Here is a 24,223-nt window from a genome sequence, read left to right as displayed (position 1 = left end):
GTAGTACTGAGGGGGTGGGGAGGCTGCAGAAAGATTCAAACAGTTTAGGAGAGTGGTCCAGGAAATGGCTGATGAAATTCAACGGCATAGACTATTTTCTAAACAATGAAAAAATTCACAAAGCTGAAATGTAAAGGGATCTGGGTGTGCTGGTCAAGGATTCTCTAAAGGTTGACTTGCGTGATTAAGAAAGCAAATATAATGCTGTCACTTATCTCAAGAGGGTTGGAATGTAAAAGCAGCAATGTGCTACTGAGACTTTATAAATCCCTAGTTAGGCCCCATTTAGAATACTGCGTCCAGTTTTGGGCCCTGTACCTCAGGAAGGACATGCACTGGAGCGTGTCCAGCGGAGGTTCACACGGATGATCCTTGGAATGGTAGGCCTAACATATGATGAATGGTTGAGGATCCTGGGATTGTATTCATTCGAGTTTAGAAGATTGAGGGGAGATCTAATAGAAACAAGATAATGCATGGCTTGGAAAGGGTGGATGCTGGAAAGTTGTTTCCGTTAAGTAGGGAGACTAGGACCTGTGGGCATAGCCTTGGAATTAGAGGGGGTCAATTTAGAATGAAAATGAGACATTTCTTCAGCCAGAGAGTAGTGAACCTGTGGAATTCATTGCCACGGAGCGCAGTGGAAGCTGAGACGTTAAATGTCTTCAAGGCAGAGATTGATAAATTCTTGATCTCGCAAGGAATTAAGGGGTAAGGGGAGAGTGGGTAAGTGGAGTTGAAATGCCCATCAGCCATGATTAAATGGCGGAGTGGACTTGATGGGCCGAATGGCCTTACTTCCACTCCTATGTCTTATGGTCTTATAGGTGTGCATTGAGGAATTTAACATTGGTACATTATGGCAGGGAATAAGATAAAGACATGAAGTGGAGAAAACTGTAGACTATGAGCAAAGAGCAGGGGTGGGACTAAAGGATCACTTGCAAAAAGCAGTCATAGCTACTTGGGGCCCACTAGCCTCCTTCTGCCTTCTAAGAGTCTATGCATTCACACATGACCAGAATAATATCACAATTCTCTCACCTGTTCCTCCAGTTCTCCTATTTGTTTTGATAACTTTTGCTCATTATCAGTCGATTCTCTCAGCAGCTGTCTAAGGTCGTTGAGGTTTTGGCTCTTTTTTGTAATGTCTGTCTCCATCTCCTTTATCTTACTCTCATACATTCTTTAAAGCATGAAGGAATCAATTACTCTTTGGTCTTTGTAATAATGTAAGAAATTCTCCAATTGCTATTACAATTGACAAGGCTGAACTTTAAACAAGCCATCCTTGTTATCCACTTTACTTTGAAATATTTCATTATTAAGTCAATGTGAAATGTATCAAAAGTAAAACTGCTTTTTGAACAGCAGCTAATTCTTAAGTGTTCAATATAATCAAGATCAGCTCAAAATTCCACCTAAGCTGTAATCAGTACTGGGACAGATCATATATACAGAAACTGGAAATGGAATAGAACCAGTTATTGCTGGATTCTGCCCAATGTTTCTAGTCCAACCATTTTTCATTAGTAATCAGCTATGGATAAATCTGCTAAATTACCACTCGTGAAGGGAATGTATCTGGGGGAGTTTCCAGGTGACTCCAGGAATTCTATTCCTTCTCTTTAAGAGGATCCATGGAGGGCAGAGAGAGTGGGCAGGAGTCTCACTTACAGAGAGGAGCTAACTAACTTGTGCTGCCAAAGAGTCAAGGCTCCCAGTGGAGCTGAAAATCCTCAGTGCCCTTGAACTTCAGTCCAGGAAGGAACTCATGCCTACTTAACAGAGTGGGTAAGGAAACTTTGTCTCTTGAATAGTTAGTGTTCTGTTCCCTGCAAGTCCCTATCTGCCTACCACCACCATAACTGTGGAATGAGACTGAGGTTTTTAAAAAGGGTTTTAACAGGTTATAGGCGTTGCTGTCTAGGCCAGAACTTGATGCTCATCCTTAATTACCCTCAAGAAGGTAGGGGTGAGTTGCTTTCTTGAACTGCTGCAGTCCTTAGGATGTAGATATATGGAAGTGGTGGTTGATGGTGTTCCAGGACTTAGACCAGCACTGTGTGGATACATTACAGTACTACAATTTAGATGGTCAAAGATTCTATTTCACTTCATTCATTTAATGGACTAGCCTTGTTGAAACTTCAGACTGACTAAATTTTTTTTAACAGGAATGAAATGGTCCTGTATCAACAATCAAACCTTTAGGATCCAATTTCCAACTCCCTCTAATTTATTTTTGAAAGCTTCAACTGAAGTCCCCTCTGTGACATACTCAGAGAATACATTCTGGATCCTAATCACTAGTTGTGAGGAAAAGCTTTCCCTCGCATAATTTTGCATTCTTTTACTAATGACTTTAAATCTGTGCCCTTTCATTTTCTATTCCTTCACAAATAGAACACTTTCTTCTGATCCACTCTGTTCAGATAAAAATGGTTTTGAGCACCTCTGTCAAATCTCCTCTCAGCCTCTTCTAGTCCAAAGAATTATTCTCATTTCTCTAATCTACCTTCACAACCGAATTTCCTCAAACTGGAGACATGACTGTGAATTTTTTCAGCACCTTCTCATGTGTTTTCACATCCAGTCAAACCAGTTTGTTTTTTAAATACAAACTTCCTTTCTTCCCCCTTTCATTGCTCCTACTGTTTTACCTGTCTAAAATGTTATTAAAAATAACTCTTTATCCCCTTTACTGTCTTATTTCAACAAATTTTAAAATTTTAATTTAAAACAAGTTCTGTTGTATTTGAGACCTGAGCCACAACAAAGATAATTCCTCAATCCAAATCCTTCCTCCCTCCAGCAAACTAAAGAACCGAGCCATTCTGTACACCACGTCCTCATGAAAACTTGCCTAAAATACAAGAATTAAATTGGATTACTACGCAAGATCCATGACTACCAACAATTTGCTTTTTTTCCTCCAACACATTTTGCTGAATGTTCTTACATTTAAGGGATGTCAGACAGGGGAAGATCTATAGACCCGTGCAGCTGTGATATCCTTTGAATTACAACACGAACAATGCTCTACCCTAAGCAATGTAATCTCCTGGGAGAGGTGAAAAAAAAAGAACTCAGACCAGATAAAGGGGAAGATATATAACTGTAACATAAATACTGCTCAAACTTTCAAGATAATACATTATGCTGTTATCAAATTCTCAGTAAGGTTTGCATTTAGTCTCAGCATTATGCTATCCACCAAGTAACCATCAGTTTGACGTTAGCCTGCAAGGTTTCTACACTTCACATATGGGAGATTAAAGTGATACCTTGTGACTACAATGGACTTCCAACTTTTGCTGTCTGCGCCCTCAAGTTGCGGACCCCTACTCTCAGCAAAACTTAATCGTTTATTGGTCTCTTCCAACTGCACGCTTAGCTTCTCGTTCATAATCTCCAGGTTGCTTTTAGCAATTCGCAGTTTTTCAGTACAGTCACCTTCCTGTCACAGAACAAATGTTTAAAAAAAACAACAAAACCCAACTACATCTTTGGTCAGTTGTGGGTCATCAGAAGTGACTTTTAACACTTTCAAGAGAAAAATTATGCAGGGCAATCAAAACTAAAAAAAATGTGCAGACAAGTCAAGCAGCAACAGTGGAGAGAGAAACTGAGCTCATATAGTTCAGTGACCTTTCATTTGCTGTACATCTTGAACATCAGCCGTGATGATGAAAGATTAACTCTGCTTCTCTCTCCACTGGTGGTGAACTGCTTCCTTGCTTGCTGGATATTTCTAGCATTTACATTTTCAATTCCAATTTGATTTTATCTGGTGTACATTGTGATTTGCTAGAATATAAATATTCTATAAATATAGTGCACACGGAACATTACTTCATTTGTGACATGATATGCAAGAAAACCCCATCCTCTCTCCATAAATGCTGACTGACTTGTTGAATATTTCCAGCATTTTCTTCCATTACTCTAGAGAAGGGTTCAGTTAGTCCATTTCCTCTTCAACTTGCAATGAGAGTTGTGTTGAGAAGTGCGAGGTACCAAGCAGAGAGCTGTGTCTCTCCCTGCTAAAGGAGCAGGAGAGACTGAAGAGATCCATTGTTTACTATGTTCAGAGGCATCACAACAAGAGTATTTTCACCATCTTGGAGGTGGGCCATATCGTTGTTGAAGGTGAGAATGAATAAAATCTAACGTTAAGAACAGTGACACTTTTATAGCTACAATCTACAACAGAAGTGGCTCTCTCAATCTACCAAGTGGCTTTACCTTTTTGAGTTCCTTTCGCAATCGCTCATTTTCAGCTAAGATCTTTTCCACGCCTTTCGTTTTGGACTCGTAACGCAAGCTTAGTTGGCCACCCACCTGCAATTTTAATTTCTCCAGTTCCAACTGAAACAAAATAAGGCAATAAATTGTAGTTTGTACTTGATGTGAAACTCATGGTTCTGCTAAATGAGCTAGCACATGATATGTTAGTCTATCTTGGAGGGTTGGATCTGGGATTTGTGGGGGGGAGAGAGATAAGGAAACAGGTGAAATTGACATTGATGCCGTGTGGTTGGACGGTCCCAAGGTGGAAGAGGAGGCATTCTTCCTCCAGGCGTTGGGTGGCTAGGATTTGGCAGTGGAGGAGGTTCACGACCTGAATGGCTTTGAGCCAAGTGCTGGAAAATGGGATTTAAAAAGCAGCTAGCGCATTCCTTCTGGATCCACTCCTTAAAAGCTTTCAGAATTGTGAAGGCTTCTATTAAGTTTACCTCCAGCTTCTTTATTTCAAGAGGGAAGAAAACCCACATATTGTCAATCCTGTACTAGTACAGCAAACTTTGTTTTAACTGACACTCTATGAAATGTTAATCAACCAGCAAACATATATACATGCAATATTGGGAGTTTACTATATTATCGTGACCTCAGACATCCACATCATTGGTTGAGACTGCTAGTGAGAGGGCTCTCTGCCATTATAGATAATAGACAATAGGTGCAGGAGTAGGCCATTCTGCCCTTCAAGTAGAAAGTGAGGACTGCAGATGCTGGAGATCAGAGTTGAAAATGTGTTGCTGGAAAAGCGCAGCAGGTCAGGCAGCATCCAAGGAGCAGGAGAGTCGACGTTTCGGGCATGAGCCCTTCTCCAGGAATGAGGACTCATGCCCGAAACGCTGACTCTCCTGCTCCTTGGATGCTGCCTGACCTGCTACGCTTTTCCAGCAACACATTTCCATTCTACCCTTCAAGCCAGCACCACCATTCATTATGATCATGGCTGATCATCCTCAATCAGTATCCTGTTCCTGCCTTATCCCCATAACCCTTCATTCCACTTTTCTCAAGAGCTCTATCCTAAACTCTTTCTTGAAAGTAATGAGACTTGGCCTCCACAGCCTTCTGAGGCAGAGCATTTCATACACCCACCATTCTCCGTGTGAAGAAATTTCTCCTCAACTCTGTTCTAAGTGGCCTACCCCTTATTTTTAAACTGTGTCCTCTAGTTCGGAACTCACCCATCAGTGGAAACATGCTTCCTGTCTCCAGAGTGTCCAATCCTTTAATGTTAAAAATCACACAACAACAGGTTAGAGTCCAACAGGTTTAATTGGAAGCACACTAGCTTTTGGAGCGATGCTCCTTCATCAGGTGATTACACCCCAGTCCAACACCGGCATCTTCAAATCAATCCTTTAATAATCTTGTACGTCTCAATCAGATCCCCTCTCAGCCTTCTAAACTCAAGCGTGTACAAGCCCAGTCGCTCCAATCTTTCAGTGTAAGATGGTCCTGCCATTCCAGGAATTGACCTCGTGAACCTACGCTGCACTCCCTCAGTAGCCAGAATGTCTTTCCTCAAATTTGGTGACCAAAACTGCGTACAATATTCCAGGTGTGGTCTCACCAGGGCCCTGTATGGTACAGAAGGAACTCTTTGCTTCTATACTCAATTCCTCTTGTTATGAAGGCCAGCATGCTATTAGCCTTCTTCACTGCCTGCTGTACCTGCATGCTTGCTTTCATTGACTGATGTACAAGAACACCTAGATCTCTCTGTACGGCCCCTTTATTTAACTTGACTCCATTTAGGTAGTAATCTGCCTTCCTGTTCTTGCCACCAAAGTGGATAACCATACATTTATCCACATTAAACTGCATCTGCCATGCATCCATCCACTCATCTAACATGTCCAGGTCACCCTGTATTCTCCTAACATCCTCCTCACATTTCACCCTGCCACCCAGCTTTGTGTCCTCAAAAAATTCCAGAAGATTAGTCAAGCATGATTTCCCCTTCATAAATACATGCTGACTCTGATCTATCCTGTTACTGCTATCCAGATGTGTCGTAAATTTGTCCTTTATAATTAACTCCAGCATTTTTCCCACCACTGAGGTCAGACTAACTGGTCTATATTTCTCAGTTTTCTCTCTCCCTCCTTTCTCAAAAAGTGGGACAACATTAGCCACCCTCCAATCCGCAGGAACTGATCCTGAATCTATAGAACATTGGAAAATGATCATCACTGCATCCACGATTTCTACAGCCACCTCCTTCAGTACCCTGGGATGTAGACCATCAGGTCCCGGGGACTTATCAGCCTTCAGACTTAACAGTCTCTCCAACACCATTTCCTGCCTAATATAAATTCCCTTCAGTTCAGGTCCTTCAGCCACTATTACATTAAGTTTTATTTAAAGCAAAGATGCATTATTGTTGAAGTGATTTATTCTGTAAATGATAGTGCTGTGTATAGGCCTGTATTAGACTTCTATTATTTAGTGTGTGTTTCCATGTTGATAATGTGGACCTCTTGATCAACTGGAATATTTGATTGAGGGGTACTCTCCTAATCCCGTAGATGCTGGTTAATAGAAAGCTTGCTATACTATACTCACATATTCCTAGTATCCCCCATATTTCTCTGCAGGGTCTCCTTTATATCCTTTCTGTAATCTGATAACTAGAACTGCATGCTGTAATCGAAGTGTAGTCTATAATGTCTGTCTGCAACTTTTCATTTCAACCCTTTGGTTAAACACAGCCAAAGCCACGAGAGCTGTCTATCTTCTCTTAAGACATTCCGGTAACAATTTTTACTTCCACTACCCAGTGGCGGGGGACCTATTTCCCCAAATATTATAGACTAGTGTTCATAATTAAACAAAAAGGAAAACCTTGTAATGTTAACTCAAACCTTAAGCTTGTCATTTTCCATTTCAAGGCAGGTTTGTTTCTCACTGGAGATCACTCCTGGAGCCTTCTTCAGCTCTTCGTTCTCTCGCTGTACTCTTTCCACCACCTTCTTCATCAAACCGATTGTTTTCTCCAGTTCAGGCACTGTCTTGCCACTGCGCCCAGACTGTCAAATATTTATGTTAGTAGTTAATACCTGACTATACTGGCCAGTGACTGAGGTAAATAATGGAACGCTTCAAGCTATTAAGAGATTTCAAAGACAGAAATAATCTTCTTCCCAGAACAATCAACCCCTGAATAAACACTTGTCTTTATCAGAGAAAGTTACAGACTCACATTAGAACATTATCTCCAACACCTCAAACTTCAGTGATTGATCTCACTATAGAATGATATTAAGGAAAAAAAGGCATTTACATAGCTCCTTTTATTCCCTTAATATAGAACACAGAACAATATAGTATAGTACAGGCCCTTGGGCCCTTGATGTTGTGCCGACCATTTATCCTACTCTAAGATTAAACTAACCTACACACCCCATACGTTTTACTATCATTCATGCGCTTATCCAAGAATCGCTTAATTGTCCCTAGCGGCTCTGACTGTACTATCACTGCTGGTAGTGCATTCCACACACCCAGCACTCTCTGTGTAAAGAACCCACCTCTGACATCTCCTCTAAACCTTCCCCCAATCACCTAAAAATTATGCCCCATTGTGATAGCCATTTTCACCCTGCGAAAAAGTCTCTGGCTATCCACTCTATCCATGCCTCTCAACACCTTGTACACCTCCATCAAGTTACCTCTCATCCTTCTTCACTCCATTAAGAGAAGTCCTAACTCCCTCAACCTTTCTTTATAAGGCAGACCCTCCAGTCCAGGCAGCATCCTGGTAAATCTCTGATGCATCCTCTCGAAAGCTTCCATATCCTTCCTGTAATGAGAACTGAACACAATATTCCAAGTGTGGTCTAACCAGAGGTCTATAGGTCTCTTCAACTCAATCTCCTGCTAATGAAAGCTAACATGTCATACACCTTCTTAACAATTCTATCAACTTGGGTGGCAACTTTGAGGGATCTATGGACATGGATGCCACAATCCTTCTATTCGTCCACGCTGCCAAGAATCCTGCCTTTAACCCTGTATCTGTATTTAAATTCGACCTTACAAAACAAATCACTTTATACTTTTCCAGGTTGAACTCCATCTGCCATTTCTCAGCCCAGCTCTGCATCCTGTCAATGTCCCGTAGCAACCTACAACAGCCCTCCACACTATCCACAACTCCACCAACCTTCGTGTCATCGGCAAACTTACTAATCCACCCTTCCACTTCTTCGTCCAAGTCATTTGTAAAGATCACAAAGAGAAGAGGTCCAAGAACAGATCCCTGCAGTACACCACTGGTCACTGAGCTCCAGGCTGAATACTTTCCATCAATTACCACCCTCTGTCTTTTATGGGCCAGCCAATTCTGTATCCAGACAGCCAAATTTCCCTGTATCCCATGCCTCCTTACATCCTGAATGAGCATACCATGGGGAACCTTTTCAAAAGCCTTGCTACATCACATTCACTGCTCTAGCTTCATCAGTGTGTTTGGTCACATCCTCAAAGAATTCAATAAGGCTTGTGAGGCATGATCTGTTCTTCACAAAGTCGTGTTGACTATCTCTCATCAAGCTATGCTTTTCCAAATAATCATAAATCCTGTCTCTGAGAATCCTCTCCAATAATTTGTCCACTACCAACGTAAGACTGACTGAAGACTGGTTTCTAATTTCCAGGCTCGTCCCTATTCCCTTTCTTAAACAAGCTAATCATTTTTGCCATCCTCCAATCATCTAGTACTACAGTGGACAGTGAGGAAGCAAAGATCATCACCAAAGGCGCAGCAGTCTTTTCCCTCACTTCCCACAGAAACCTTGGGTATATCCCACCTGGCCCAGGGGACTTATCTATCATGTTTTTCAAGATTTCCAGCACATCCTCCTTATTAACATCAACCTGTTCCACGTTGTCCTTACAAATGACACAATCCCTCTCAGTAGTGATTACTGAAGCAAAACATTCATTATGAACCTCCCTTACCTCCTCAGACTCCAGATACAAGTTCTCTCCACTATCCCTGATTGCCCCTACCCTCACCCTGGCTATCCTCTTGTTCCTCACATAAGTGTAGAACACCTTGGGGTTTTTCTTAAAATTCATCATGGTGGGATTTGAACTCATGTCCTTAGAATATTGATCTAGGAGTTCTGGACCACTAACCCAGTAACATTACCACTGCGTCACTGCTTTCCCTAATATGTGACAGGTTATTTCATTTTGAACTGTCTGCACTATTGCAGTACAGAATGCACAAATGTAGCTGATGACTGGTACACAGCAAAATCCACAAAGAGTAATGAAGTCAATGAAAAGTTTTGGTTAATGTTACTCAACGAGCACATATTGTCCATGATGCTGGGAGAACCCCAATCCGCTTGAGTAATGCTGGGGAATTATAACATCAACATGAAAGACATCACCTTAAATGAACTGCAGTGAAGTTTGAGCATTGTCTATGCACTCAAATTCCTAATGTTTCAGTTCTGCTGTATTATGAGCTGGTCAGTAATAGGTCTGTTGTTCTCTAGGACCTGTTTAAAAATTTCATTTTATATATCCTTATATAAAGCCTACAAATACAACAGTAGCTTATTTCAGACTAACATGTTGGTGAGGAGCAACGGACACATATTTGAACTATGATTGAATGGACTGAATAGACTGGGCTGATGAGCAGTCCTTTTGTTCGTGGGGAAGAGTAGCTGGAATGGTAGGTGCTGACTGTCTTCCAAGAGGGAATATGGCCACAGATAGCAACAAATAGGTTCACCAGCATGCTGCCTGGGATGGAGAAATTGGAGAGACTAGACAGGTTTGGATTGTTTTCTTTTGAGAAGGGAAACTGAGGTGTATAAGATTATGAGGGGCATGGACAGGCTGAAGAGGGAGCAGCTGTTTTCCTTGGTTGAGAGGTCAATCACAAGAGGGCATAATTTTAGAGTAAGGGGCAGGAGATTGAGAAGGTTTTTGGGAACAAAACCTTTTCAGCTGGTGGTGGAATCTGGAATGCACTGCTTAGGAAGGTAGTGGATCTGGGAACCTTACAACCTTTAAAAATATTTGGACGTGCACTTCAAATTTCATAACCTTCATAACATACTGTAGTTAGTAAACGTGAGTGTGGAAAGCACAGTACCTCACTTACCCCTCGCATGTTTCCAAGTTTTCTTTCCAATTCTGCTCTCTCCTTTTTGAGAAGTTGATACATTTCCTGCAAATTAACTATTTGATCCTGAGAAAAGGTATAAGAAGCAAACATAAATTAAGCCAGCTAATAGAAAAACAGCAGAAAAGTTAATCTATAGTAAACAATCATATTTTTGAAATGTGTTACAGAAAATGGACCATGTTCATTTTTGCACTCAAGGGTCAAAAGGTGGAACTGTGTCGTGTTCACTTATGTGTTACACAAGGTCATGCAACTTGGAGAGAAGCTAAAATTGATGTTTTTGAGACAAGATGGCATGATGCCTTTGAGCTGAAAAGCTACCTCGTGACAGCATTTGGATTTTTATTTTACAGTTTGTCACAGACCTGAGAAGGGGGAAGTTTATTTTAGACTTCTGGAAAATCTGCAAACTGAGACAGGGCTCTCTCTTTCTTATCCAGTCTGAGTGGAAAAACACCACCACGCAAAGATTTTAAAGAGAACATCTAACTCAAGCAAGACTTGGGTCCAACTGACCAGATACAGATTGAGGATCTATTGGGGTCAATGACAATATTATATAATCGCCAAAAACATCCTTGGGGTTTGTACTTTTGATCCACAGAATTTGTTTACTTTTGCCTATGTTCTACTCATGTTATTTCTTGCACAGCTGTCTGTTCTTGGATTTAAAGGGGATCTTTTCAGTTTAAATTCAAATGCATTTTGCCTCATGCTAAAAGAGAGGTTTGATTATAATAAATAAGTTTTGTTTGGTTATTGACGAAACCTGGTGTGTTTTTCTTTTGTCCGAGGTAGCAGTCAATGCCAGGCAAAGTAACCACTTCATGATTCAATCAGTTATCGATTTCTGAAATGGCCTGTGGACTAGTGAGGCACACTCTTCCCAGCAGGATCATGACAGATCTGATCCTTGTAGTACTACCATGTTAAGAATTACAAAGGATTTTAACTTCATTTCTGTGGATGCAAATGGAAGTAATTTCAAAAGCCTCAGAGCTAATTCCATGTTTCTTACTGTGAATATTTTATTCTTCATTCATGAGAATTGGACATCATTTGAAGGGTAATTTTTGTTTTATGGCCCTAATTGCCTTTGAACTCACTAGGCCATTTCAGAGAAATGTTAAGAGTCAATCACATTGCAGCAGTCTGGAGTTATATTCTGGGCAGATTTTCATCCATTCTGCAAAGAACATTTGTGAATCATGTGAGTTTTTGAAACAGTTGATGCTAGGTGTGGTCCTTGAGTATTTTGTATCAGGATTCACTGAAGAGAAGACTAAGTCCCATGGAAGCAGGGTGAGTTGGTAAGTTGTATAGAAATTGGCTTAGTCATAGAGCACAGAGGGTAGATGTGGAGGGGTGTTTTTCTGAGTGGAGGTCTGCGATCAGAGATGATCCACAAGGATCAGTGCTAGGACCTCTGTTGTTTATAATATATATAAATGATATGGATGAAAATACAGGTGGTCTAATAGTAAGCTTTCAGATGTCATGAAAATTGGTGGAGTTGTGGATTGTGTGAGCAAGGTTATAGTAGGATAAAAATTAATTTAAAAATTTAGGCAGACAAATACCAGATTGACTTTAAACGGAGTTGCAGTGGGAGGAGAGACAGCGAGGACCAGAGGCCTGATGAGAAGGTAGGCGTAAAGTTTAAAAACTTACCTCGTGTATTGGCAGGGTGCACACTGAGCAGGAGCGGGCATGGGACTGCTGGGTAACTAAAGCTTCATATTTGGGTGGTTGCTTTACTCAAAACATTACTTGGAGACACTAGTGTTTCCCATCTATCCTCCTCCTCTAACCAAAAGAAAAAGGTTCTGTGCACTGGATTGATAAGGATGACCCATCTTTTTTTTCCGTCTCTTTTAGTTTTCAGTAGGCTTGTTGGGAAGTTAGAATAGTGGGAATGCAAGTGAGGGCAGCTGAATGTTCTTCCTGCAGAATGTGGGAGGTAAGCATCACCAGTAGTGTCCCTGCTGACTGCATCTGCAAGAACTCGAGCTCCTTGAAAACCATGTTAGGAAACTGGAGCTGGAGTTGGAGCTGGATGAATTTCGGATCATTTGGGAGGTGGAGGGGGTTATTGAGAGGAGTTACAGGGAGGTGGTCACACTTCAGGTACAAGAAAAAGGCAGATGGGTTACCGTCAGGGAATGGAAAGAGAACCAGCAGGGATCTCCTAAGGCCGATCCGGGACGGGGGCGGGGGGAGGTGGAGGTGGCAGTGAAGAGACTACTTACCAGGAGTAAGTCTCTGGTACAGAGTCTGTCCCTGTTGCTCAGAAGGCAACAGGGAAGAGGTGTACAGCATTAGTCATTAGGGGGACAGATAGGAGTTTCTGTGGGAACAAGAGAGAGACTCGCGGTTGGTGTGTTGCCCCCCAGGTGCCAGTGTTCATGAGACCTCTAATCAGATTTTCGGGATCCTTGAGGGGGAGGGGGAGCAGCCCCAAGTCATGGCCCACATATGCACCAACGATATGGGCAGGAAGAGAAATGGGGATTTAAGGCAGAAATTTAGGGAGCTAGGGAGGAAGCTTAGAGTTAGAACAAACAGAGTTGTTGTCTCTGGTTTGTTGCCCATGTCACGTGCTAGTGAAGTGAGGAATAGGGAGTGAGAGGAGTTAAACATGTAGGATGGAGGAGGAGGGAGGATTTTGGATTCCTGAATAATTGGGGCTCTTTCTGGGGTAGGTGGGACCTCTACAAACAGGATGGTCTTCACCTGGATCAGAGGGGTCCCAACATCTAGGTGCGGGGGAAGGACATGGCTTTGCTAATGCTCTTCGGGTAGGTTTAAACTAATTCAGCAGGGGGATGGGAACTTAAAATGTAATTCAAGCATAGAGGAGGTTGAGAGTAGGGATGTCCAAAATAAGATTTCAGGATTGCAAGAGGGCACCGATAAGCAAAATGTTGGTTTGAAGTGGTCCATTTCAACACCAGGAGCATCCAGAATAAGGTGGGTGAACTTGCAGCATGAGTCGGTACCTGGGATTTCGATGTTGTGGCCATTTCAGAGACATGGGTACAGCAGGGACAGGAATGGTTATTGCAGGTTCCAGGATTTAGATGTTTCAGTAAGAACAGAGAAAATGGTAAAAGAGGTGGGGTGTGGCATTGTTAGTTAAGGACTGTATTACAGCTGCAGAAAGGATGTTTGAGGACTCATCAACTGAGGTAGTACGGGCTGAGATTAGAATCAGGAAAGGAGAGGTCACCTTGTTGGGAGTTTGAATTGTTCCAGTGATTTAGAGGAAAGGATAGCAAAGACGATTCTCGATTGGAGGAGTTGTTATGGGGGACTTCAACTTCCCAAATATTGACTAGGAGTGCTATAGTTCAAGTACTTCAGATAGGTCAGTTTTTGTACATTGTGTGCAGGAGAGTTTTCTGACAGCATGTAGACAGGCCAACAAGGAGCGAGGCCACATCAGATTTGGTACTGGATAATGAACCCAGCCAGATGTTAGATTTGGAGGTAGACAAGCACTTTGGTGATAGTGATCAAAATTCAGTTATGTTCACCTTAATGATGGAAAGGGATAGGTATACACCAGAGGGCAAGAGATACAGCTGCGGGAAATTATGATGCAAAATTTAGGATGCATAGGATGGGAAAGGAGACTGCAGGGGATGGGCACAATAGAAATATGGAGCTTATTCAAGGAACAGCTACTGCGTGTCCTTGATATGTATGCACCAGTTAGACAGGGAGGAAATTGTTGAACACAAGGTTTACTAAGGAAGGTGAATCTCTTGTCAAGAGGAAGAAGTTAACTTATGTAAGAATGAAATGTGAAGGCTCAGTGAGGGTGATAGAGAGTTACAAAATAGTCAGGAAAGACCTAAGGAGAGAGCTCAGATGAGCGAGGAGGGGACACGAGAAGTTTTGACAGATAGGATCAGGCAAAACCCTAAAGCCGTCTATAGGTATATAAGGGAAAAAAGAATGACTCGAGTAAGATTAGGGCCAATCAAGGACAGTAGTTGGAAGTTGTGCTTGGAGTTAGAGGAAAGGAAGAAGCGCTAAATGAATATTTTTCGTCAGTATTCACACTGGAAAAAGACAATGTCGTCGAAGAGAATACTGAGAAACAGGCTACGAGACTAGACTGAATTGAGGTTCACAAGGAGGTGGTGTTAGAAATTATGGAAAGTATGAAAATAGATAAATCCCCTGGGCTGGATGGGATTTATCCTCAGATTCTCTAGGAAGCCAGGGACGAGATTGCTGAGCCATTGGCCTTGATCTTTATGTCGTTATTGTCTACAGGAATAGTATCAGAAGACTGGAGGATAGTAAATGTTGTCCCCTTGTTCAAGAAGGGGAGTAGAGACAACCTTGGTAATTACAGACCAGTGAATCTTACTTCAGTTGTGGTTAAGTGTTGGAAAAGGTTATAAGAGGTAAGATTTAGAATCATCTCGTTAGGAACAAGTTGATTAGGGATAGTCAGCATGGTTTTATGAAGGGGAGGTCATGCCTCGCAAAGCGTATTGAATTCTTTGAGAAGGTGACCAACAGATGGATGAGGGTAAAGCTGTTGATGTGGTGTATATGGATTTCAGTAAGGCATTTAATAAAATTCCCCATGGTAGGCTACTGCACAAAATAAGGAGACCTTGAGAGCGATTTAGTGGTTTCGATTGGAAATTGGCTAGCTGAAAGAAGGGTGGTGGTTGATGGGAAATGTTCATCATGGAGTTCAGTTACTACTGGTGTACTGCAAGGATCTGCTTTGGGTCCACTGCTGTCTGTCATTTTTAAAGAAGACCTGGGTAAGGGCGTAGAAGGATGGGTTAGCAAATTTACAGATGACAGTAAGGTCGGTAGAGTTGTGGATAGTGAGGAAGGATGTTGTAGGTTACGGAGGGACATAGATAAGCTGCAGAGCTGGGCTGAAAGGAGGCAAATGGAGTTTAATGCAGAAAGGTGTGAAGTGATTCACTTTGGAAGGAGTAACAGGAATGCAGAATACCCAGCGAATGGTAAGATTCTTGGTAGTGTAGATGAGCAGAGAGATCTCAGTGTCCATGTACATTGATCCCGCAAAGTTGCCACCCAGGTTGAAAGGGCTGTTAAGACGGCATATGGTGTCAGCTTTCATTGTTAGAGGGATCAAGTTTCGGAACCACAAGGTCATGCTGCAACTGTACAAAACTCTGGTGTGGCCGCACTTGGAGTATTGCATGCAGTTCTGGTCATCGCATTATAGGAAGGATGTGGAAGCTTTGGAAAAGGTTCCGAGGAGATTTACCAGGATGTTGCCTGCTATGCATGGAAAGTCTTATGAGGAAAGGTTGAGGGACTTGAGGCTGTTTTCGTTAGAGAGAAGAAGATCGAGAGGTGACTTAGTTGAGACAGACAAGATAATCAGAGAGTTAGATCGGGTGGACAATGAGAGCCTTTTTCCACGAATGGCAATGGCTAGCACGAGGGGGCATAGCTTCAAATTGAGGGGTGATAGATATAGGACAGATGTCAGAGGTAGCTTCTTTATTCAGAGAGTAGTAGGGGCATGGAATGCACTGCCTGCAACAGTTGTAGACTCGCCAACTCTACGGACATATAAGTGGTCATTGGATAGGCATATGGACGAAAATGGAATAGTGTGGGTTGGATGGGCTTTGGATTGGTTTCACAGGACGGTATAACATTGAGGGCCAAAGGGCCTGTACTGTGCTGTAATGTTCTACGTTCTAACTCAAATGCAAGAGGAAAGTATACAGTGAATGGCAGGATCCTTAGGAGTATTGACATAGAGGGATCTTGGGTTGCAAGTCCATAGCTCTGTGAAAATGGCAACACAAGTGGATAATGTGTTAAAGAAGGTGTATGGCATGCTTGCCTTCATCGGTCAAGGCTAGTCATGTTGCATATGTACAAAAATTTAGTTAGGCCTCATTTGGAATACTGGGTGCAGTTCCAGCTGCTACATTACTGGAAGGATGTGGAGGGTTTGGAGAAGGTGCAAAAGAGGTTTACCAGGATGTCGCCTGGATTGTATGAACTATAAGGAGACATTGGACAAACCTGGACTATTTTCACTAGAGTGTTGGAGACTGTGGAACGACATGATACAAGTCCATAGAATTACGAGAGGCATGGGTAGGGCGAATAGTCACAGTCGTTATTCCAGGGCAGAAATGTTAAATACTCGGGAGCATAGGTTTAAGGCGAGAAGGGAAAAGTTTAAAGAAGATGTGTGAGGCAAATGTTTGTAAACAGACATTGCCAGATGCCTGCAACGAGTTGCCAGGGGAGATGACATAAGCAGACACATTAGCAAAGTTTAACAGGCATTTAGGCAGAGACGTGAACAGCCAAGGAATAGCGTGATATGGACCATGTGCAGGCAGATGGGATTAGTTTAGAATGGCATCATGGTTGGCACAGAAATGATGGGCTGAAGGCCTTGTTCCTGTGCTGTACTATTCAGTATTCTATGACAGTTGTCATGGTCACCATCAGTGAAGCTAGCTTTCAATTCCAGCTTCAATTAATTGATTTCAAAGTCTATAGCTGTCGTAGTGTGATTTGAACTCACATTCTGGGAGGGTGAGTGAGAGCCTCTGGATTGCAATTCCATTACTGCTACGCCATCATCTCCCCCTCTCAAACTATGGGTGCTCACGCATGTCTGACCTTTAATCGTGGCAAGTCCTTGTCAGCTTGCTCTAGTTGAAAACGCAGCTCCACGTTCTCTGCAGCCAGCCTGAGGTTCTCTCTCTGAAGTTCTTGTTCCTTCTGAGCTGAAGCATCAGCTCCCACTCCAGGGGTCTAGAGTACACAATAGAATAGGTCTTCAGAAACATCCCTACCCCAAACGCAGCACCACGTAGAAGGATCCCTCTAAAGTAAAACTGAGATAAGTAACGGATGAATGGAACGGTAGGTCAAACTAAGACAGGTGTTTACTTTGAAGGGATGCACACACTACTCATATTTCAGACTTTTTAGAAACTTTGCTACTGAGCCAAAGCAAAATCATCTACTGCTCGAGGTAGGAGAGGGCATATTCTTTAAGTTACATTTCATAGTTGAATAACCTGGAGTTTTTTTTCAGGAATTCTGTGCATCTCAGATTCTGTCCCTCCCTGATCTTCTACAGGATCTTCCTCCGTCATCTGTTCAACCTCTTCCCCTGTCGCAATACTTGGTTCACTCTCACCATATATGGTCTCTCCATTGCTTACTGAATCCAGCAGAGGATCATTTACTTCCGACTGTCTGATATCATCTCCCAAGCTGTTATCAGATCCTTGCTCTGGTTTTTCCTTTTCAGCTGCCTGGCTTATTTCTGCCCTTTCTTTCATAAAGGGCTGTTCTCCGTTTATATTACCTGCACTAGGACCTGTCTGTTTTGCCAAAGGCTCCTCTGTCTGGATTTCAGTGCACACATCCACTTGTCTCAATCTTGACTGCATCTTAGTATCACTGGAATGCTTATCATGTTTATCATTGTCCAGGCCAGCAGTTTCCCCAGTTTCATTTGAACATGCATTTTCTTGTTCACTGCAAATTTTAGTACTTGTTCCAAAGGCCAATGTTGATTTCTTAAAATATTTCTTCTTTGTTTTCATTTTTACACTTCCATCAGTCCTGAATTCACTAAAAATATCCACGAATGCAGATCCTTTAGATTCAAAGTCTGCACTGGGATCCATAGTCTGTATTGAGAACATGTTTATTGCAAATAAGTTGAAGATAGGTGATAAGAAAGACAGATAAGACACACAGAGAGAAAAAAAAGTTGGTGAAAGGTCATGTGGAAAAGTACAGATATAATTTCACATTTAGAATATGCAACAACAGTAATACAGTACTTCAGAATATCAGCTGCATTTCTTTTAACCAATACTCTGCAATTTCGACTGTCAAAAGGAATACAAAAAACACCCTATTAAAGTTAACCATCTCTGTGCTACCAATAAGATGTCCTTTGTACAATTATTTTATTGTTTAACTGACACAATTGTGGAAGGTTAAAAGGTCGGTGCTGGAAATTCAAATGAATGAGTAATTTAAAAACTAAAACGATATATTTTGAAAACAGAATCAAAGATTTTGGGATATCAAGGATCAATGTGTTTTGAGAACATTCCTCCCAAAGTCTTCTGTCAGTATACTTGTTTATAGTCAATAATGCCTTCTTTCAAATATTCTAAAATGGGTGATAAAACAAATAACTGCAGATGCTGGAAGTCAGCAACAAAAACAGAAATTGCTGGAGAAGTATGGTGTTGAAAGCAGACCCTGTCATCACCCATTTTCACTATTTACAATCCCCATCATCAGCTTTTCTTTATCTCTGGCTGACTATCACCCATTCCCTTGTCTGCCTAATAGCAACTCTCTCTCTTTGGGCTCCATCTCCACTTATCTGCTTATTCCTTTCCCTTCCCCTCCTTCCCTTTTAGCATTTATACCACCTTTTCCTATACCACCTATCAATTCTGGAAAAGGGTCACTGGACTCGAAACGTTAACGCTGAATTCTCTTCACAGATGTTGCTAGACCTGCTGAGTTTCTCTGACAATTTGTGTTTCTGGATGAATAGCGCTCGACCCCCAAAAAAAAGACAAACATAAATGACTACTCTTCTCAAAGGGGAAGCACTGTTGGGACTAACTGGATAACTCTTTCAAAACGTTGTTACAGCATAGGAAAACATCCAATGTGTCTGTAAGATTCAGCTCTTGAATTCTGTTGGTTACGTTATCTCTAAAGCATTAAAACAAATACATACTGATGGTCTGGATAGTACATTCTTTGACAGCTGCTTTTCTAAAGCTTGGACTTTTTCATGCAGATATTGATTTTTCAAAGTTAAGTCTTCCACTACTGAATCCCGTGGTAAAGCTTGCTGTTGCCTGGGATAAAAAAACAAACAATTATTATGTGCATCAAATGGATCTTGATTAAGATGGAATCAAAAACATTTAAAGTGCAATTAAGGCCAGGGTTCTGTAAGGCTGACAAAGTCTAACTCATGCATCTGTCACCGCATAGGTAGGGAGCCCTCCTCGTCAGTTTGGTGGCTGAGACATGCAGAGTGAAGTACCTTTCAGACAATTAAGTGGCCAACGCTGGGTCTCCCTTGCGATTGAGGTCTCATACAGTATGAGCAAAGAGCTGCTGACTGCGGATTAGAGACACCATGGCTAAAGGGATGGGTGGCAATCAGCATTAACCAGAGGCACGGAACCCCAGAACAAAAGGCGGGTCTGGATTACAGTTGGGGAACAGACAAAATGGTTTCATTGCCCCCATCCCCAATCCAGTGCCAAGCTCTTTGAACAAGCACAGAATGCAAAACCTTGAGGCACTCCACCCCATTAGATGATTGGTAAACCTGATAAGGGTTTGCAGGCTGGAATTCCTAGGGCAAGGGAAAGCCACACAATTTAATCCCTGAGCCACTGCTAAATAGCGGCAGGCTAATTGATATTGGGTGTTAATTGGCTCATTAATAAGCTTAACGTACAATCAGATGGCTGTGTGCATCAATTCCACCAAAGAATAGAATGCTGGAAATCAGAAACAAATCCAGAAATTACTGGAAAGACAACAGACATCTGGCAGCATCTGTAAACAGAAAGCAGTGTTAACGTTTGGGTCCAGTGACCCTTCTTCAGAACAGTTCTGCCAGTTTCACAAATTCATGCTAGTCCTTTTCACCCTCAGAATTAAATCAGGGGAAATATGCCCAGCACTAGGAAATGAAAAAGAGACCTCTCCCACACTGAAGCAAGCATGGTCACTGTGTTTCCCTCTGCAACAGTTTGTATTTAATCCAGCCTGACATTTTCTTTCATTGAAAGATAGTATTGCTCTTAAAAGAACAGGACATATTCAAACTTGGAAAGTAACAGTCATGCCACACATCTGCCCATAAGTAACCACTCCAAACAAGAGAGAATCTAACCATCATGCTGATTTTCAATGCAATTATCAATGTTGAATCCTCTTATCATTGGCATCAAATGACTACACACCTAATTTACTGTAGCTACAAGAGCTGCTAAGAGACTAGGACTTCTGCAGCAAGTAACTCAGCACCTGATTTGCCAAAACCTGTCCATGTACAAGGCATAAGTCAGGAGTGTGACAGAATACTTCCTAACTTGCCTGGATGAATGCAACTTCAACAACAACCAGGAAGTTCAACATCATTCAGAACAAAGCAGCCCTCTTGACTGATGTCCCATCCACTGCCTCAAATATTCGCTCTTTCCTCTGCAGTGGCAACACTATATGCCATCTCCAAAGTGCACTGCAGCAACTCCCCAAGGCTCCTGTGATAGCACCTTCTAAAACCATGATCTCTACCACAGAGAAATCAATGGGAGCAGATACATGTGAAAATAACCACCTCAAAAGTTCTCCAAAATCCTCCAGCACACCATCCTGACTTGGAACTATACACCATTCCTTCACTGTCACTGGGTCAAAAGCTTGGCATTCCCTCCTTAATAGTACTCTGCTTGTATCTAGCCCACATAGACTGGAGCAGTTTAAGGAGGCAGCTTAGCACCACTTTATCAAGGGCAATTAGGAATGAGCAAAAAATGCTGGCCTTGCCATCAATGCCCACATTCCGTGAAGGAATAGAAGAATGTTTCATGTCATTATTTTCAGGAGTAGAATAATGAGATTGGGTCCACTCCTTGGGATTCATCCTGAACCCTAACCGCCTGGAATCTGCTACCAGGAGTGTTTGTGCAGCCTGGACACACTTATTCTACTGATGTTCTCTCCCATCTCAAATCTGCAATTTGAGATTCTGACAGCATAGGAAAACATCCTGACAAACACGCTGATACATTGAAATAAGAATACCTTCTTAAGCACTACTCATCTTCATAATGATAAAGCCTGCTCTGTGGTATCGTGAATCTAACCTTCAGGGTCAACTGTAGGCTTTTAAACTAATTTAGATCCAACTCGATCTGGATTGTAACTACTTTGTTGTCACCACTCCTCCAGCTCAGTAGTCCCACCTAAGATTTTTATACCTGCCAACCCCTTAAAGAAGCATGATCTCAAACCTTTAAGTGTACCAAGTTAAAAATCGCACAACACCAGGTTATAGTCCAACAGGTTTATTTGGAAACACTAGCTTTTGAAGTCCTGCTCCTTCATCAGGTGGCTGTGGAGCATAAGATCATAAGACATAGAATTTAAAGCAAAAGATTAAAGTGTTATGCAACTGAAATGATATATTGAACAAACCTGGATTGTTGTTAAGTCTTTCATCTTTTAGAATGGGTGCAGGTTTCAGTTCATTAATACTTAAATCCTCAAACTTCTTTTAAGTAACCTTTTCGAGATAACTTAAGGTTTTATAACAAAAGATGACATTGCAGCTCAGCTCAGTTATAAAATATTAAGTTATGTCGAGAAGTGACTTAAAAGAAGTTCTGGGATTTACATATTAATGAACCGAAAGCTGCAACCCATTCTAAAAGATGAAAAACTTAACAACAATCCAGGTTTGTTCGATTTATCATTTCAGTTGCATGACACTGTAATCTTTTGCTATAAATTCTGTATTTTATGACCTTATGCTCTGCAATCACCAGATGAAGGAGCAGCGCTCCAAAAGCTAGTGTTTCCAAATAATCCCGTTGGACTATAACCGGGTGTTATGAGATTTTTAACTTTGTCCACCCCAGTCCAACACTGGCTCCTTTAAGTGTAACACATTCCATTTGCTTCAATTGCATTTATCCTATTTCCTACACTTCAACTTTAATTCCCAAACCAAAACATTTCATTAAAATACAGGCACTGTAAACTGAATATTTGCAACAATAATTTTAAAGCAATCTATCTCATTACCCACCTCATTCTCACAATCTGATCTTGAAACTCTGTATTCTTTCTCCTTAAATCTTCAATCTCTCGATCGCATTCCATGGATCTGACACCTATTACCTGGTCAGCTGTAATTCCACGAGCTTTCAGTTTCTTCTGTAAAATTGCCTTTTCCTGATCAGCCCTGCCAAGGAATACACATTTAACATCCTCATGTTAATGAAGACCATGTATGAGGACACTATCTGCCTCCAACACTAATTTCCTACTGTCAGAATTTTCAAACATACTTGACTATTAACATTAGTGGGTTAGTTTGACTCAGTTGACTGGATGGTCGGTTTACAAAGCAATATGATGCATGACAGTGTGGGGTCATTTCCACACAGGCTAATGTTACCATGAAGGACTCTTTGTAGGCGGCACAGTGGCTCAGTGGTTAGCACTGCTGCCTCATTGTGCCAGGGACCCGGGTTGGATTCCAGCCTCAGTTGACTGTGTGGAGTTTGCACATTCTCCCTGTGTCTGCATGGGTTTCCTCCGGATGCTCCGGTTTCCTCGCACAATCCAAAAATGTGCAAATTAGGTAAATTGGCCATACAAAATTGCCCATAGTGTTCAGGGATGTGTAGATTAGGTGCTTTAGTAAGGGGAAATTTAGAGTAATTGGGTAGGGGAATGGGTCTGGGTGGGTTGCTCTTCAGAGGGTCGCTCTTCAGAGGGTCGGAGTGGACTTGTTGGGCCAAATGGCCTGTTTCCACACTGTAGGAATTTATGATGGATTCTGTGATTTCCTATTCAGTTTTTAAAATGTAAACAGGGTGTGTCATGAGCAGTAGATAGCTCTGTAGAGTACATTACTGAAATTTTCCTATTATTACCATTTATTTACACATATATACTTTTTCTATTGACTGGAGATAATGCTATAGGAAATTTAAATGATTACTTCTCTTAGTTATTTTTTTAAAAATTAAACATTTAATGATGCTTGTGTTTGATGGTGCCACTTCTTTTTTAACTCTACATTTTAATAAAACAATATTAGAAATGTATAGGAAACTTTGGAACTATGAACTTAAAGGCTATAAAAATTGAATTGCAATGAAAAATTTAAGCTAAGAAAATTAATTTTCACAAATGTGTCTACCCTTAACTAGTCATCAATGTACATTTCTCTTTCACTGAAATGCTTCTGCAAGAAAATCTAGAGACAATCATACATGAAGCAAATCCCTTCATTCCAAAGGGATAAGATGACCTGATGTAAATTATTATTTAAGAGTTAAGATTAGGTTCAAATCAGTTAAATCAGAATTAAATCGGCATCTAATACTATTAACATGGGATTGATTCACACATATTTTACTGTAAATCTAACATATAACTGATGAATCCATTTTGATGCTGCAAAGAGACCTCACTTACACTAGGAAAACAGATTCATTATGGATGTAGTGCTAAATAAACTTGAAGGGGACAGACATGAGGCACCAAGGATATTCAAGCATACAGCAGATTTAAGAGATATACCAAATTAGGAGATTAAATACAAAACAAAAAGAGTAAGCAGCACAAACCACATTAAAATGCCAAAATTCTTTATGTTTATTGCAATGTTCATGTAGGAGAATAACTCAAAGTGCTTGAAAAGGACAAAGAGAGGACATCAATTATAGATGGATAATTAATGGAAAAGGACAAAAACATTAAAGATATGAGTTTAAAGAGGCTTTTAGAAGTCAATGTTGTAAGTGGAAGTCATAGGGAGCAAATACATAGTGACCAAAACATTAACCACATATATAGTAGTGGAGAGTTGGAGACCAGACATTAAAGCAGAAACAGAGCAGGTGGTGAATGCTGAGATATAAGGGTGGAGACCGTTATTCAGGTTAGCAGAGATTAGACTGTGGAAGTAATTGTAAATGAGGA

General features: G+C 41.3%; 1 protein-coding gene across 1 annotated transcript in view; it reads right to left on the bottom strand.

The window, feature by feature from the left end:
* Positions 1–24,223, bottom strand: part of cep290 (centrosomal protein 290) — a 144,830-nt gene that overhangs the window by 7,662 nt on the left and 112,945 nt on the right. The window contains exons 43-50 of the mRNA XM_060839688.1: positions 22,317–22,472; positions 19,218–19,341; positions 17,114–17,248; positions 10,433–10,519; positions 7,170–7,334; positions 4,249–4,371; positions 3,288–3,460; positions 1,045–1,186 (exon numbers count right to left, since the gene is read on the bottom strand). Coding sequence (XP_060695671.1) covers positions 1,045–1,186; positions 3,288–3,460; positions 4,249–4,371; positions 7,170–7,334; positions 10,433–10,519; positions 17,114–17,248; positions 19,218–19,341; positions 22,317–22,472 — 1,105 coding nt within the window. The remainder of the gene's footprint in view (positions 1–1,044; positions 1,187–3,287; positions 3,461–4,248; positions 4,372–7,169; positions 7,335–10,432; positions 10,520–17,113; positions 17,249–19,217; positions 19,342–22,316; positions 22,473–24,223) is intronic.

This window comes from Hemiscyllium ocellatum, chromosome 19, assembly GCF_020745735.1.
Source record: "Hemiscyllium ocellatum isolate sHemOce1 chromosome 19, sHemOce1.pat.X.cur, whole genome shotgun sequence".
NCBI classification, from domain to species: Eukaryota; Metazoa; Chordata; class Chondrichthyes; order Orectolobiformes; family Hemiscylliidae; genus Hemiscyllium; species Hemiscyllium ocellatum.
Note: the sequence above shows the minus strand (reverse complement) of the source record. Positions and strands in the feature narration are given on the sequence as shown.